This window comes from Lithobates pipiens, unplaced genomic scaffold, assembly GCF_037356315.1.
Source record: "Lithobates pipiens isolate NorthernLeopardFrog02 unplaced genomic scaffold, aLitPip1_a1.2 Scaffold_35, whole genome shotgun sequence".
Classification (NCBI taxonomy): Eukaryota; Metazoa; Chordata; class Amphibia; order Anura; family Ranidae; genus Lithobates; species Lithobates pipiens.
Genome location: NW_027507811.1, coordinates 19,197,862 through 19,213,939, shown reverse-complemented (window position 1 = coordinate 19,213,939; position 16,078 = coordinate 19,197,862). Strand labels below are relative to the sequence as shown.

The window sequence follows — 16,078 nt, the reverse complement described above, 5'->3', positions numbered from 1 at the left end:
AATATAGAACCATTTATCCAACTGTCCATCCAGAGCCTCTGGTTTATAGACCGGATACATCCTAAATATAGAGCCATTTATCCAACTGTCCATCCAGAGCCTCTGGTTTATAGACCGGATACATTGTAAATATAGAACCATTTATCCAACTGTCCATCCAGAGCCTCTGGTTTATAGACCAGATACATCCTAAATATAGAACCATTTATCCAACTGTCCATCCAGAGCCTCTGGTTTATAGACCAGATACATACTGTATATAGAACCATTTATCCAACTGTCCATCCAGAGCCTCTGGTTTATAGACCAGATACATACTATATATAGAACCATTTATCCAACTGTCCATTCAGAGCCTCTGGTTTATAGACTTAGATAAATGCTGGACAAAAAGTGAGAGAAAAAAGTTCTAACTCTTCCCCAGTCATTGCAAGCCTAAAAGGAAAGATTTTTGAGTTGCTATTTAAAGGGGAATTTACAATGTCAGAACTATGGAGGAACTCTGTGCAGACATTATTCATCCCAGTACATCCAGATAATTCTCAGTTTATTTTCTGTCTACAGAGAGGAGGGTCCTGTATAGATCACATGACCACATCAATAAAGATGGAGATTGGCCAAAATCACATGACTGAAAGGATATTGGACCTCACCCTGGAGATCATCTACCTGCTGACCGGAGAGGTGAGGAGGATTCTGGGAGGTCACATGACATCACTCTTATCTCTATTAATAAAACACAGACCTGACTGGAGAGGTGAGGAGGATTCCGGGAGGTCACATGACATCACTCTTTTCTCTATTAATAGAAATACAGACCCGACTAGAGAGGTGAGGAGGATTCTGGGAAATCTGTAGTGATATTTGTTACTTTTTCTCTTTACACAGGACTATAAAGTTGTGAGAAAAATATCTGGTGAACCATTAACACCCAGCAGCCGTCTTCATAGGACATCACCCATCACAGTGCCTCCACCTCACTGCCTGACAACAGAGGTAACCAGTGCCAAGAAGATTCTAGACGTCACCAAGAAGATCATTGATCTGCTGACAGGAGAGGTGAGGAGGATTCTGGGAATTCTGGGACATTATCCAGTAACAGACAAGGGATGTGTCTGGATGGTGACTGTATCATTGTGTGTGTCAGGTTCCTATAAGGTGTCAGGATGTCACTGTCTATTTCTCCATGGAGGAGTGGGAGTATTTAGAAGGACACAAGGATCTCTACAAGGACGTCATGATGGAGAATCAGCCGCCCCTCACATCACCGGGTAAGAGGAGACTTTATTGTAAAGGAGAGAGCAGTACGGAGGCTCCACCTAGATCCCCCATCATCTGATAAACACATAGAAACAATGTATTCAGTCAGTGTGTGTGTTTCCTACAGATGGATCCAGTAATGGGAACCCACCAGAGAGATGTCCCCGTCCTCTGTATTCCACCCAGGAAGATCACACCATCCCGCATATATATCTATTGTTTATAGTCATCTAGAACAAGACTATCCCTCATCCACACAGCTCTAAAAAAGGCACCCTTCTATATACAGAGGTTTTATTTAGTTACACACAAATTTTGCTTCTCATGTACAAAATAGAGATACTCATATCCTTCTGTAAAAGAAATATATCCTGGATATTCCCACCACTAAATGTATCCTGTGTATTGTGCCCAACAAATGAGGAGGAGATACTGTACACCATATGAAAGGTCCATCTCCATTCCTCAATATAACGTCATGTCCCCAACAAATGAGGAGGAGATACTGTACACCATATGAAAGGTCCATCTCCATTCCTCAATATAACGTCATGTTCCCAACAAATGAGGAAGAGATACTGTACACCATATGAAAGGTCCATCTCCATTCCTCAATATAACGTCATGTTCCCAACAAATGAGGAGGAGATACTGTACACCATATGGAAGGTCCATCTCCATTCCTCAATATAACGTCATGTTCCCAACAAATGAGGAGGAGATACTGTACACCATATGAAAGGTCCATCTCCATTCCTCAATATAATGTCATATTCCCAACAAATGAGGAGGAGATACTGTACACCATATGAAAGGTCCATCTCCATTCCTCAATATAACGTCATGTTCCCAACAAATGAGGAGGAGATACTGTACACCATATGAAAGGTCCATCTCCATTCCTCACTATAACGTCATGTTCCCAACAAATGAGGATGAGATACTGTATACGATATGAAAGGTCCATCTCCATTATTCATTATCTCATCATGTTTTCCAGAAATGAGGTGGAGGAAGGTCCATCTTTCTCCATTTCCAACTTGAATGCGCTTCAATATACAAATAAGAAACCATCCAGCAGTCCAAACACAACGTGCACAATTCTATGCCTCTTCTCTTCTCTCATGCAAAATTCTCTTCCAGAGAAGGGGAAGACCATCCAGGAACACCTTCTCGATGTCATCATTGACAGCACTGCGGCTCCTCCCCTTTCAGTCACCTTACAGAGATGTCATAGGTGCTTTCTGTCATTGGCTTTATTCTATGTGCTGGTTGAGAGCACTGCAGAAGGTGATGACATGGCAGCCATCTTTGTTGATGTATCTGAGTCTGTAATGGATAACTGGAGATGTAGTATAGAGGTGGTGGTCCTGGATGATCTTCCCCATGGGGGATACAAGGGCTTAATGACCCATTGGTAAGAGAGAGGTCATAGAATTCCGGTGAGTTCTCCGATGTGAAGGTGGAGGATAGCGGGTGGTGTGGAGCACTGAGAACATTTCTATTAAACTCTGGAAGAGAATTTTGCACACGAGAACAGAAGAGACATAGCACTGTGCACTTTGTGTTTGGAGCTCTGGACACTTTCGCTTGGTTTGTATTCATATTTTTCTCTTCTAATTGCCCCCAAATCCATGCCGGAGCTCTTATGGACTATTTAGTGAAGGACCAACATATATGACTCCCGAATGGAAGGTTATAACATTTAATGGTAAATTGTTTCCCAACAGGTGGACACAATGTCCGGAATACCTCTGAGGAACATCTCATTGTATCTCCAGATTATAAAGCAGAAGATAATAACATTGTACAATATTCTCCAGGAGGAAATCCCGTTACTCCAAATATACATCCCAGACCTTCCCAATTGGGGAGATCAATGGATCCCTCTAATCCTGAGGAATCTTCTGATGGATCACACATCAAGACTATAGGATCTCAAAGTACAGATACTTCAATAGATCCTTCTATTCCCAAGGAATCTTCTTTAAGCTATGAAGGAGTTCCCACAGAAGAGAGTTCATTGTCATGTTCAGTGTGTGGGAAATGTTTCATTCATAATGGAGACCTTCTAAAACACCAGAAAGGTCACATAGGGGAACGTCCCTATTCATGTTCAGAGTGCGGGAAATGTTTCTTTCATAATAGAGACCTTGTTATACACCAGAGAAGTCACACAGGTGAACGTCCCTACTCATGTTCAGTGTGCGGGAAATGCTTCATTCAGAAAGGAAACCTTATTAGACACCAAAGAACTCACACAGGTGAGCGTCCCTACTCCTGTTCAGAGTGCGGGGCATGTTTCAATCAGAAATCTATCCTTGTTAAACATCAGAAGACTCACACGGGTGAGTGTCCATATTTGTGTTCAGAGTGCGGGAAATCTTTCATTGATAAAGGAAACCTTGTTAAACACCAGAGAACTCACACAGGTGAGCGTCCATATTTGTGTTTAGATTGCGGGAAATCTTTTATTAGGAAAGAAGACCTTCATCAACACCAGAGAATTCACACAGGTGAGCGTCCCTATTCATGCTCAGAGTGCGGGAAATCTTTCACTTGTAAAGGAAACCTTGTTAAACACCAGAAAACTCATATGGATGAGCGTCCCTATTCATGTTCAGAGTGTGGGAAATCTTTTATTTATAAAGGAGACCTGGTCAGACACCAGAAAATTCACACAAGCTAACAACCTTTTTCATGTTTATGATGTCTTGGGGGTGGGGCAACAGTATTATTTTTCGGGTACACTTTGGTTTGGGGTGCCTGGAATGGAATTCTAGTAATATGACCCACTAAACATACAGAGATGACTCGGTCTTGCACTCACACAGACCGCACCATACAACTAAACTGTACTAATACATGGCCAGATATGACAGTACATGGACAACCCTTTTTATTGGTTCCAGTACATCAGGGATATGCAATTAGCGGACCCACAGCTGTTGCAGAACTACAAGTCCCATGATGTTTAGCAAGACGCTGACAGCAACAAGCATGACACCCAGAGGCAGAGGCATGATGGGACTTGTAGTTTTGCAACAGCTGGAGGTCTGCTAATTGCATATCCCTGCTGTACATTATTGCTCTTTAGATGTTTCACTGAAGAAGCCGGCTTTTCATTGGTCCATCCAATAATTAAAACCTTTGATAGTGTATGTTCTTCAGTTTCCAAAAAAATTGTGTTAGAAAAATGACTGCGCAAATGCTGTGTGCCATAACAAATTGAAACAACTGCCATTTTTTTTTCGCTAGGGTCTCTGCTAAAAAGAAATATGTTTGGGGGTTTTGAGCAATTTTCATGTAGGAGAGAAATGTCAGAATTGGCCTGGGTGGCAAGTGGTTAAAGTGGTTGTAACCCCTCCCCCCCCCCCCCCCCCCCCCAAAAAAAAGAGCTCATGTTCCCTTACAGCAGATAAAACAGCACAGTGCTTGCCATGTATAATCTGCCCCTCTCTAAGCTGTGAAAAACTTGGTTGATCCTGCCAGTTCCTGTGTCCCCCTCTGTGTGCTGACCACGATAATCATGGCTGCTGAGCCCTGATTACTGTGGTCAGTTTATGTGCGTCAATCAACCGCTGCTCTCATCTCCCCCTGCCTGTCAACTCCTGTGTGTGTGAGCCGCCTACACCCCCCCTCCTGCAGCTATTAGTGGTAATGTAAACATTAAAAAAGGTCACTGGCAGCCCCTCCCTTTTATGCAGCAATAATGCACAGTGTAAGTGTTTGTTGAAAACGAAGCCTGTAAATACCTTTTTAGGGCTCTTCAGGCCGGTCATGTGACTCCCAGCCGCTCTCCTCCCCCATCTAAGGGCTACAGTGGGAGGGGCTGAGCGGTCAGCACGCCGTTTATGTGACCTTCCTGGCTGACGACAGAGGTAGATCTCGGTACCTCCCACTGTAGCCCGTAGATGGAGTAGGAAAGCGGGTGGGAGTCACGTGACCGGGCTGAAGAGGTCTGAAAACTGGGGTATTTACAGGCTTCATTTTCATCAGACGCTTACACTGTGTGTTATTGCTGCATAAACGAGAGGGGTTGGCGGTAACATTATTTTAAAGGTTACAAACGCTTTAACACAGATAGAGCTTCCTTTTGGTTGTGTTTTTTTTTTTTACCATGTGTACTCTATAAAGGGAAAAAAACAGTTTCCCGCAGTTTCTGTTATAAAGCTTTGGAAAGAACTTTATAGCTTTCGCCACAAATTTTTGGAAAACGAGGAAAGTAAATAAAATTTGATTTTATTTCACAAAGTTGTCATTTTAACAAGTTATTTCTCATAGCATGGACATACTTAAAATGATACATAAAACCCATTCTTCTGCTCTTCCCCAGTATGGGTATACCACATGTTTTTGCTGCTTTTCTGCATATTGCAGGGGCCCAAACTCCAAGGAGCACTTTTGGGCTTTCTAGGGGCATAAATTACGCATTTTCCTGACTACCTATAACATTTCTTGAGGCTCTAAATTTCAAGAACAGTGGAAACACCCCAAAACTCACCCAAAGTGGAAAATAAAGAAAATGAAATCACATTTTGTTACATACAGCTGCCAATTAACAAGATATATTTCATACAGCATGGGCATATTTCGAATACGCTATTCCTCCTGAGTATGGGTATACCACAAATAGGTAACTTTTTTTGCAGCCTTGTCGCATAGGGGGCCCAAAATCCAAGGAGCACCTTCAAGCTTTCAAGAGCCAAAAATTAGGCATCTCATTTTTTTTACTAATAGAAAAAATAAACCGCGCTGGGGAAAATAGTGAAAACAAACAAACTATATGTAATATAGGCAGCAGCAATAAATGCGATATAGCACTTGTTAGGAATTTCCCTTGTGATCAGTAAAAACTCCGGGTGTTCTGAGAAGCAAACAATTTATTTCTGATGTGGCCCACAACAGGGAGACATGCTTACAGGACGAAAGCTGAAGAAAAAAGTCTCAACAAAAGAAAGTGTTCCGCCCTCACATATCCCACAAGAATAACATCTCCGTGCTTCTATTGGCTGAGGGAACATAAATAACGTGTCATGGCACAGGCTGGCACTTTATTAGATATCCATATTCCCGTACATTCTTAGGCCGCGTACACACGGGCGGACTGTTCGCCCAACCTTGTCCGCTGAACAGTGTTTGGGCGGACAGTCCGCTCGTGTGTGGGCTTTCAGCGGACAGTTTCAGCGGACAGTTGGACGGACAAAGTCTTTCGGAAATTCCGAAAAACTGTCCGCTGAAACTGTGTTTGAGCGAACAGTCCGCCCGTGTGTGGGCCTGTCCGCTGTACTTTCGAAATGAGCGGACTGTTCCCGCTCGGAAAGTCCGCCCATTTCGAGCGCGTGTACAGGTAGGCGGGGCCCGCGAAGGAGACGTCGCGGGCTCCGCCGCCTGGAATGGACTTAAAGGGGAACCCCAACGCCGAAAAAAATCGGCGTGGGGGTTCCCCCAAAGTCCACACCAGACCCTTGTCCGAGCACGCTACCCGGCCGGCCAGGAAAGGGGGGCGAGCGAGCGCGCCCCCCCTCCTGAGCCGTACCAGGCCGCGTGCCCTCAACATGGGGGGGTGCCTTGGGGAAGGGGGGGCCGCGCGGCCCCCCCACCCCAAAGCACCTTGTCCCCATGTTGATGAGGACAAGAGCCTCTTCCCGACAACCCTGGCCGTTGGTTGTCGGGGTCTGCGGGCGGGGGGCTTATCAGAATCCGGGAGCCCCCTTTAAGAAGGGGGCCCCCGGATACCGGCCCCCCACCCTATGTGAATGAGTATGGGGTACAATGTACCCCTACCCATTCACCTGTGAAATAAAGTACAAAAAAAAACACAACACAGGGAAAAAATATTTTATTGCACAGCTCCGGGGGTCTTCCGTCTTCGGGGGTCTTCTCGCCGGACTCCTCCGCTATCTGTGTGTAGCTCTTTTACTAGCGGAGGAGTCCGGCTTTCTTCCTCCCCGCCGCCGGCCTCTTCTCCCGACTTCGGGGGTCTTGTCCCCCTCTTCGGTTCTTCTGCCGGGCCACCGCGCCTTCTTGTAGCTCTTTTACAGGCGGTGGCCCGGTCTTCTGTCGCCGCTGCCTTCCGTTCTTCTGTCGCCGCCTTCGGTTCTTCTGCCGGGCCACCGCGCCTTCTTGTAGCTCTTTTACAGGCGGTGGCCCGGTCTTGGCCCGGCTGTGCGGTCACTTATATAGTGACAATGGGGCGGTGTCACATGGTATATGTCACATGGGTTGGTCACATGGTGACCCCGCCCCCTTATGATGTCATAGTCCCCATGTGACATCAACCCATGTGACCAACCCATGTGACATATACCATGTGACACCGCCCCATTGTCACTATATAAGTGACCGCACAGCGCGGCTCTGGCATTCCGGCCGGAGAGCTCGTCGAGTCAACATCTCCAGGAGAAGAAGAAGAAGAACAAGAAGAAGAACAAGAACGGAAGGCGGCGGCGGCGACGACAGCGGCGACAGAAGACCGGGCCACCGCCTGTAAAAGAGCTACAAGAAGGCGCGGTGGCCCGGCAGAAGAACCGAAGAGGGGGACAAGACCCCCGAAGTCGGGAGAAGAGGCCGGCGGCGGGGAGGAAGAAAGCCGGACTCCTCCGCTAGTAAAAGAGCTACACACAGATAGCGGAGGAGTCCGGCGAGAAGACCCCCGAAGACGGAAGACCCCCGGAGCTGTGCAATAAAATATTTTTTCCCTGTGTTGTGTTTTTTTTGTACTTTATTTCACAGGTGAATGGGTAGGGGTACATTGTACCCCATACTCATTCACATAGGGTGGGGGGCCGGTATCCGGGGGCCCCCTTCTTAAAGGGGGCTCCCGGATTCCGATAAGCCCCCCGCCCGCAGACCCCGACAACCAACGGCCAGGGTTGTCGGGAAGAGGCCCTTGTCCTCATCAACATGGGGACAAGGTGCTTTGGGGTGGGGGGGCCGCGCGGCCCCCCCTTCCCCAAGGCACCCCCCCATGTTGAGGGCACGCGGCCTGGTACGGCTCAGGAGGGGGGGCGCGCTCGCTCGCCCCCCTTTCCTGGCCGGCCGGGTAGCGTGCTCGGACAAGGGTCTGGTGTGGACCTTGGGGGAACCCCCACGCCGATTTTTTTCGGCGTTGGGGTTCCCCTTTAAGCCCATTCCAGGCGGCGGAGCCCGCGACGTCTCCTTCGCGGGCCCCGCCTACCTGTACACGCGCTCGAAATGGGCGGATTTGCCTCCTCCTTACGTGGGCGAGTCCGTTCATTTCAAAAGTTGAGCGAACTGTTTGGCAAACAGTTTGCTGAAACAGTCCGCTCGTGTGTGGGCAAGTCCGCTCATGCAAATTTTGAGCGGACTGTTTGCCGAAACTGTTTGACGAACAAGGTTGGGCAAACAGTCCGCGCGTGTGTACGCGGCCTTAGGCTATCATATTTAGTTAAATCTAATCATCCTACTTACTATGGAGTTAATTAGGACAAAACAATACAATGAGTTAATACAATAATGTGCTCAGAAGTAAGCTTTTTAACAAATCAGTCTCAGGACTATTGTTTTTCTAATAGTCACACAATAAACATTTAAAACTTTTCTAACATTCCCTCTTTGTGTGACTATTTTATCTCCACATATTTCGATGAAAGTCCCTGTGTTATACACTTTCGGACTGTATGTCATTAAGTTGAGCTTCAATGTCCACATAGGTCTCCTCAGAGGTAGAGAGGGTTTGATACATTGTTCTTGAGACTGCAGTTTCAATGAGTTTTTGTGAAAGTCCTGGAATACAGGGAATGCAGCAGCATCCGCAAGTGACCAAAACAGCCAAAGCCACAGCGATTGAGATCAAACATGATGTTATAAATCCAGTCCATTTACCGAACCATCCTTCAAGCTAAGTTGTGAATGGATCATTAATACCTGAGTTTTCCGCCAATTCATTCGATAGCGCAGTCAGTCCTTCCAAGGCTCTGGTCACGGTCCCTCCAGGAGCTGTATTGTTGGGGATAAATGTACAACACATGCTACCAAACATTTTGCATACCCTCCTCTTTCAGCTAAAACCATATCTAAAGCCATTCGGTTCTGCCAGGCCATTAGAGATGTGGGGGCCAACTGTTCTGCTAGGCCCTTCACAGCATCCCTAGTATAGTTTACAAATCGTTTTTGGTTATAATATATATAATTAATCCAGTCAACATTTTTATTTATAGTCACCCACCAGAGAAGAGACTCAAACCCAGCTGTCACCTGATTCCTGGCTTTAAACTCGTCCGGCACCCCGCGAGGAACCCCAATCTCATCTATGTAGATCTGAGAGTCAAATGACCCCAAGGGAGAGGTGTCCCTACGATACTGTCGGTGACTCTTAGTCCACGGGTATTCTGACAGGATTCTCAGGGGCATAGCCAGCTGGACCATAGCGCAATCCCCTTGGGCATTGGCCGGTAGTCTAGCTCGCAGTTTCTTATCCCCACACATCCACCAGACACCAGCTCTCTGAATGTCATGTCCAACCCAGTCACCGTTGTCCGTGTTAATCCTCTCCACACAGTAGTCATCAGGTAGTGACCCAAGATCCACCGCGCTACGGTTCCCTGGGAGTGCAAAACAAGTAAAGTTGCCCGGATAAGCGGTAACCGCTGGAGGTATCTGAGGTCTCTGTACTGGGGGAAACAACAAACTCAATGTGTGACGAGTAGAATTTATTTCAGGTTTATAGCTCTTATTATACAATTGCAACATACATTTTAAACCTTCTGGATCTGTATTGTGATCTAGAGGAAAAGGAACTGTTGCTAAATGTGGTCTGGCTCCGGCACAAACTAAACAGTTTTCCTTTTTCAGAGTTCTAACCGTGTACCTCAACCATTCTAACCGCTCATTTTTTCTTGGTAGCCCGTCTCCAAAGCTATGGCATCTTCTATTGTTAGGTTAGTGAATCTTATAGTTATACTCAGAACTTCTATTTTAGTATGGCCTACTTCTTTCCCTTCTGAGTCTACTTTTCCTGTTGTTTAATTTTATTAGGTAGTAATACCTCAAGGAAAAATATTCCTGAGGGGTCAGTTCCTGACACCCATGCTCCCATGGAATACAACCGCTGATCTTCCTTCCTCGGCTCCTTTAATGTTATTAATAGTTGGTTACAGTTCTTACTATTTGTGCAGGGGGAGTTGGCCGCTTTTGTGATTACGAGTCTCTCCTTTATACCACTCTTTTTAGCCCCTGGTTGATTATACCCCCAATCTTGATGCGCTGTAGTCCACAGGGCCTGATCCCATGCTTGACATCCTGCCTTATTCCAGAGCCAGCAGATATATTTATCTGCCCATAGAAGTCCTCTAGCCCCAGTTGTATTCCCACAATCTGCAATCTGACAGAAGTCTACCAGTATAGTGCTAGTTATTCCCTCTATAAAGGTTAGATTTAATGCTTTTCCTGTTCTTTCCCAATCCAAAGGTTCCTCTACTCTTCCATAGCGCCTACCCCCTCTTATGGATGCCTCTCCCAGAGTCACCAGTAACCCAAGGATAATTACTGTCCCTTTCATCCTAACCAGCTACAGAGTTCCAGCGGATAGGATAGGGGAGTTGGAAGGGGAGGGAGACTTCACCGGTTTGAGACAAGTCCCACCTTGTGTGAGACCTCCCTTGGTAGCCGGACTTTCTGGACCTCTTGTAGCCAACTGGCCCTACTCTGCCTGTAAAACGTTTTTACAATGGGACTGGTGAATCCAGGTAGACCTCTCTGCAATCCTTATCACAGTAGGGGTAGTTAAAAGGACTTTGAAAGGACCATCCCACCTTGGGGAGTTACCACTGCTTTTTTTTCTTATTACTTTTTATTGAGACCCCAATCTCCCACATGCACCTTTTCATCTTCTTTTGAGGGTGTGATATACATACTGGTCACAGCTACTAGTAGGCAATACATCCAATTATTTTTACCTATTTCTTCCATAACTTTTCTCAGTTTGCTTTTTAGAATGCGATTATGTCTTTCTACCAATCCAGCTGGTTGGGAATGATAGGCACAATGGCATTTCCCTTTAATTCTCATCACTTCTATCAAATGTTGTATATTATTTAATTACAAAATGGGGTCCATTATCACTGTAAATCCTTTCAGGGATTCCAAATCTAGGAATAATATCTCTTAGTAATGCTTTGGCTACAGTCTGTGCATCTGCACTTCCTGTCGGGAATATCTCCACCCATTTGGTCAGGGTGCCTGGGTACCAAACAATATTTCTTCCTTTCACATTTGTCTAATTCAATAAAACCCATGCAAATGTGTTGGAATGGATATTGTGGTGTAGGGAACTTCCCTTTCTGTGGTCTTATACCTCCCTGAGCATTGTGTCTTGCACATATAAGACATTGAGAGCAAAAAGTTTTTTTAGTAATTTGTGAATCCATAGGCTGTACATACTTTATTTAACATCTCAGTCATCCCCCTGTTTGACACATGCGTTACTCCATGTGTCAATACTGCTGCATACCTAAATAAAGATTTTGGTAATACCGGGTTCCCTTCAGGTGATGTGTAAATATCATCAATTGTTGTGCAACCCTTTGTTTTCCAATATTGTTTTCCCCAGGGGGGGCATTTTGCTGCATATCAGTAAGGACTGTATGATCTATCACTATGATTTCTCGTCATTATTTTATGTGCAGCTTCATCTGCCCTTTTATTTCCCTTTGAGATGGGGTCCGTATATTTTGTGTGTGCTTGACATTTACAGATTGCAAGCTTTTTTGGTAACTGTATTGCATCTAGGAGTTCTAAAATGAAGTCCGTATGTGAAATTGGTTTACCACTGGAGGTGACCATCCCCCTGTTTTTCCATTGTTGTGCAAAAACATGCACTGTTGAAAAGGCATATTGACTGTCAGTATATATGGTTACAGATTTCCTTCTGACAGTATACATGCTCTTGTCAATGCTACAAGTTCTGCAACTTGTGCTGAATAATGTTTTGGTAGTGGCCCTGCTTCCAAAATCTCATCCTGTGTCACTACTGCATATCCTGTTGCATTTGTGCCATCTGGATTTTTCTTACTAGAACCATCAACAAAAAGTATCATGTCAGGGTTAGATAATGGTACATCTTTCAGATCACTTCGTGGCAGTACCTTTTCAGTGATGGCAACAGTGCAGTCATCTTTATACCCGTCAGTAGGAAGTAGTAGTAGCATGGATGGGTTTAATGTAGTACACCTCTGTATTGTTAAGTGAGGTTGTGTCAAGAGTATTGTCATACAGGAAAGGTGTCGTGCTGGGCTCAAATGTGATATTCTTTTGCTGTAACAGGATAACAAACACTGCATGTGGTACCTTTTCAGTTAGTAAAGTTGAATAAAGACACCAGTCCATCCGGTTCAGCCTGAGTGAGTGTCTAGCCTCTACCCCTGTACACCCACATCGTTCTCCACCCCCAAGGATCCAACGTCCCCATTCATATACCAGGACCAAACCGGGACAGAAGCCAATCAACCCACCTGCATGTCTCCGGAGTGCGGGAGGAAACCAGAGCACCCGGAGGAAATCCACGCAGGCACAGGGAGTACATGCAAACTCCAGGCAGGCAGCGTCATGATTGGGATTCGAACCAGTGACCCCCTTCACTGCTAGGCGAGAGTGCTAACCACTACACCGCTGATGCTACCAGTGCTTGTACACAGGGTGGAAGTACTCTCGTTGCACTGTCTATTTCTGTAGAGTAATCCTTCCTCTATGAGACCCCTCTAGTTCTGCCTCAGCAGTGTACTTTTCTGCATCCTCCTCTCTTTCATCACCTTGCATAAGAACCTTTACTTTCACATTCTTTTTTGCTTTTGCTTTCAAATACTTCTCAGAATGCTTAGCATATTGTAAAACATCTAAAACTGATGCAGTTCGGTAAATAACCATGTTTTTAACAATGTAATCCTTATGATCCTGTTTCAATCCATGTAAAAAAGCAATCTTTAGCTGTTGCTAATATGCACTATACACATCTTCAGCTTCGGGGAGCCCGGAGAACACTCTAAAAATCTCTCGTAATTTATTTAGGCAGTCACTGACACTTTCTTTATCTTCTTGTACTGTCATATTTATTTTTTTGCCAATCAGTCCGTTGTACCCATCTAAGCTGGCATCTGTTCAGTAGGGCAGTCAACCTGTTTCCTAAGTCTGGGCTTTCTGGAAGCAATGGATCCCCCCGTCCCTGTGCATTTTCTGGGGCGCAGGGGTATTCCTCACCGTCCTCCACACCATACCTAATAGGAGGTTTACTTAGTCTCTTGGCTCCTGCTGGGGCACCTAGTACATGAGTTATGGCGTCATTTAATGTTTCAAGGATCGATCTGTTCATCTCCAGGCCTGAACTACTGTCTGGAGAGATTGAGGAAGTGGAATTGGGGTTTTGTTCAGAGGCGGTTCCTTTGACAGGGGTGGATGTCACAGGGAAGGTGTTACTCTGGGCAGTTACTTGCACCTGAGGGGGAGGACCATTATAGGGAGGTGGTCTCTGGGTGTAGCAGATGAGATCATCCTCTTTGTCCACTAGGGGCAATTGGGCTTGGCATTTTTCCTTTGTTCTTCCTTCTACCCTAATTCTAGCATGCTGAAGCCAATATTCCGCCATTTTTAACCCATACCTTTTTTGAACTTTGGGTCCTGACATTTTAAACTTATCCACAGGGCCCCAAAATAGAACTTTCTTTCTTTTTAATTTTTTTTTAGTATTCTGATTCAGAACTTAGCCTTTTGACTTATAAATGTACCCAAATATAAACAGCATTGCATCATTAACACTTCACAGTTGAAAGTCTATGAATTCTAAAAATAACTCCAATCCAATATAAATATTTACTTTAAGACTATTTTTCAAACTCTTTTTCCCACCAAAAGTCCTAATATTTTCACAGATGCACAAATTAACCTCTGTCAGGCAATCTGCATTTTCTTGTTTCTGAGAAACAGCTTCTTAACCTTCATAGCAATGAAAACATCCTCAGCCTTTTTTTTTTCATTTCTTTTCACATTCATCAAGCCACCCGATAATTCTACAACATTCTATTTACTCCAAAATGCCATCTACCTTCTTTTTCTTTTATGCTAAGTTTCAATATTTACAATATAACCCTTCTGTATTGTCATAGCTAATCAAGGGTTAACTTTTACAACTTCTTTGCAGAAAACATCCTTCCATGAGGGGAGGGGGAGGGGGAGTGCAGTGCTTAGGTGAAAAATAATTTCTTATCTGCTTAGAAATATGCAGCACAAAAACCATGTCAATACAAGAGAAAAAAAACATCAGCACTCCCCACACTATCGAGAGAATCAAAAAGGGTTAAACATGAACAAAGATAAAGTAAACACACACAGAAGAAAATTAGCCTTGCGATCTTTGTAGATCACTTAACTAAACAGCGCTTAGTCAGGCATTCAACCTCTGACATTCGGTATACCTCAAATCTTTTTGTTATCTGTCCGGACAGTGGGCGACGTAATTTTTTACCTTAGACAACGTCCCCAAGTGTCTCTGTCTACGAGCACTGGATCATCTAGATATTATACGATCAATACCAATGTCGGCAATTACAACACATTAAACCAGAAGCAAGAGAAAGAGAAGAAAAGACTCAGAAAGAATTAAGAATAATTTAAATTATCTTACCTCTCAAACACCTGGACTGGATCACACAAGGTTCGGAAACAGACAGTGGAATTCAGATCTATGGCCCCGCCCCTTTTTCACCAAATAACATTGATTGGGGGGACTTGTAAGCGTTCGGTGAGCTTCAAAGTCCAATACTCACCGAAGTGTTGTCGGGCCGTCTGATCTGAAAACCAGCGTGTTGCTCCCGGCTCGAAAGACCAAAAATGTTAGGAATTTCCCTTGTGATCAGTAAAAACTCCGGGTGTTCTGAGAAGCAAACAATTTATTTCTGATGTGGCCCACAACAGGGAGACATGCTTACAGGACGAAAGCTGAAGAAAAAAGTCTCAACAAAAGAAAGTGTTCCGCCCTCACATATCCCACAAGAATATCTCCGTGCTTCTATTGGCTGAGGGAACATAAATAACGTGTCATGGCACAGGCTGGCACTTTATTAGATATCCATATTCCCGTACATTCTTAGGCTATCATATTTAGTTAAATCTAATCATCCTACTTACTATGGAGTTAATTAGGACAAAACAATACAATGAGTTAATACAATAATGTGCTCAGAAGTAAGCTTTTTAACAAATCAGTCTCAGGACTATTGTTTTTCTAATAGTCACACAATAAACATTTAAAACTTTTCTAACAGCACTCAACAGCAATACAAAAATAAAAAGCTGCGCCAACCCTCTAATTATTTAAATAACAGAAATAAAATATTTAGAATATGTGAATAATTAATATATGAATAATTAATACAATCAAATAAACACCTTAAGTGCATAAAAATCACAAAAATGCATAAGAAATAATATGAAAAATAACACAAACAAAAATCCAATCATAAAAAAGTTCATATGTGAGTCCAGATAATAAGCGTTTGTGTTCTTAAATGACAGCACCACAGTGGTTCAACACATTCCGAAAGCGCATGAAGTGCCCGTCACCATATAGTGAATGCGCTTACCAGAAAATATATAAATTGAAGCGTTTGTATATAATCGGTAGGCCACGACAAAGATATCCTCCTTTCAGTGGGTCAGCACTCCATCTCATAACAATACTCCCCGGATAATGATCTATTCCGTGGTCCCAATAGGGAACTCAGTGGTCCACAGAAAAGAAAGGAACCGACATAGCATAATATCGTAGGGACAATTTATTAAAAGAAAAAGTAGCACACTTACATGT

General features: G+C 44.3%; 1 protein-coding gene across 1 annotated transcript; it reads left to right on the top strand.

The window, feature by feature from the left end:
- The first annotated feature begins 1,042 nt into the window (after positions 1–1,042).
- LOC143956356 (uncharacterized) lies at positions 1,043–4,635 on the top strand. Its single transcript, XM_077466574.1, has 2 exons — positions 1,043–1,271; positions 2,991–4,635. The coding sequence occupies exons 1-2, from the start codon at positions 1,187–1,189 to the stop codon at positions 3,947–3,949; spliced, it is 1,044 nt and encodes a 347-aa protein (XP_077322700.1). The 5' UTR covers positions 1,043–1,186; the 3' UTR covers positions 3,950–4,635.
- The last annotated feature ends 11,443 nt before the right edge of the window (positions 4,636–16,078 follow it).

Excerpts from the sequence above, each read along its gene's own strand:
- LOC143956356 (XM_077466574.1), top strand. The coding sequence starts at position 1,187 with ATGGAGGAGTGGGAGTATTTAGAAGGACACAAGGATCTCTACAAGGAC. Across the intron at positions 1,272-2,990 it reads GCCGCCCCTCACATCACCGG|GTGGACACAATGTCCGGAAT; the intron begins GTAAGAGGAGAC and ends GTTTCCCAACAG.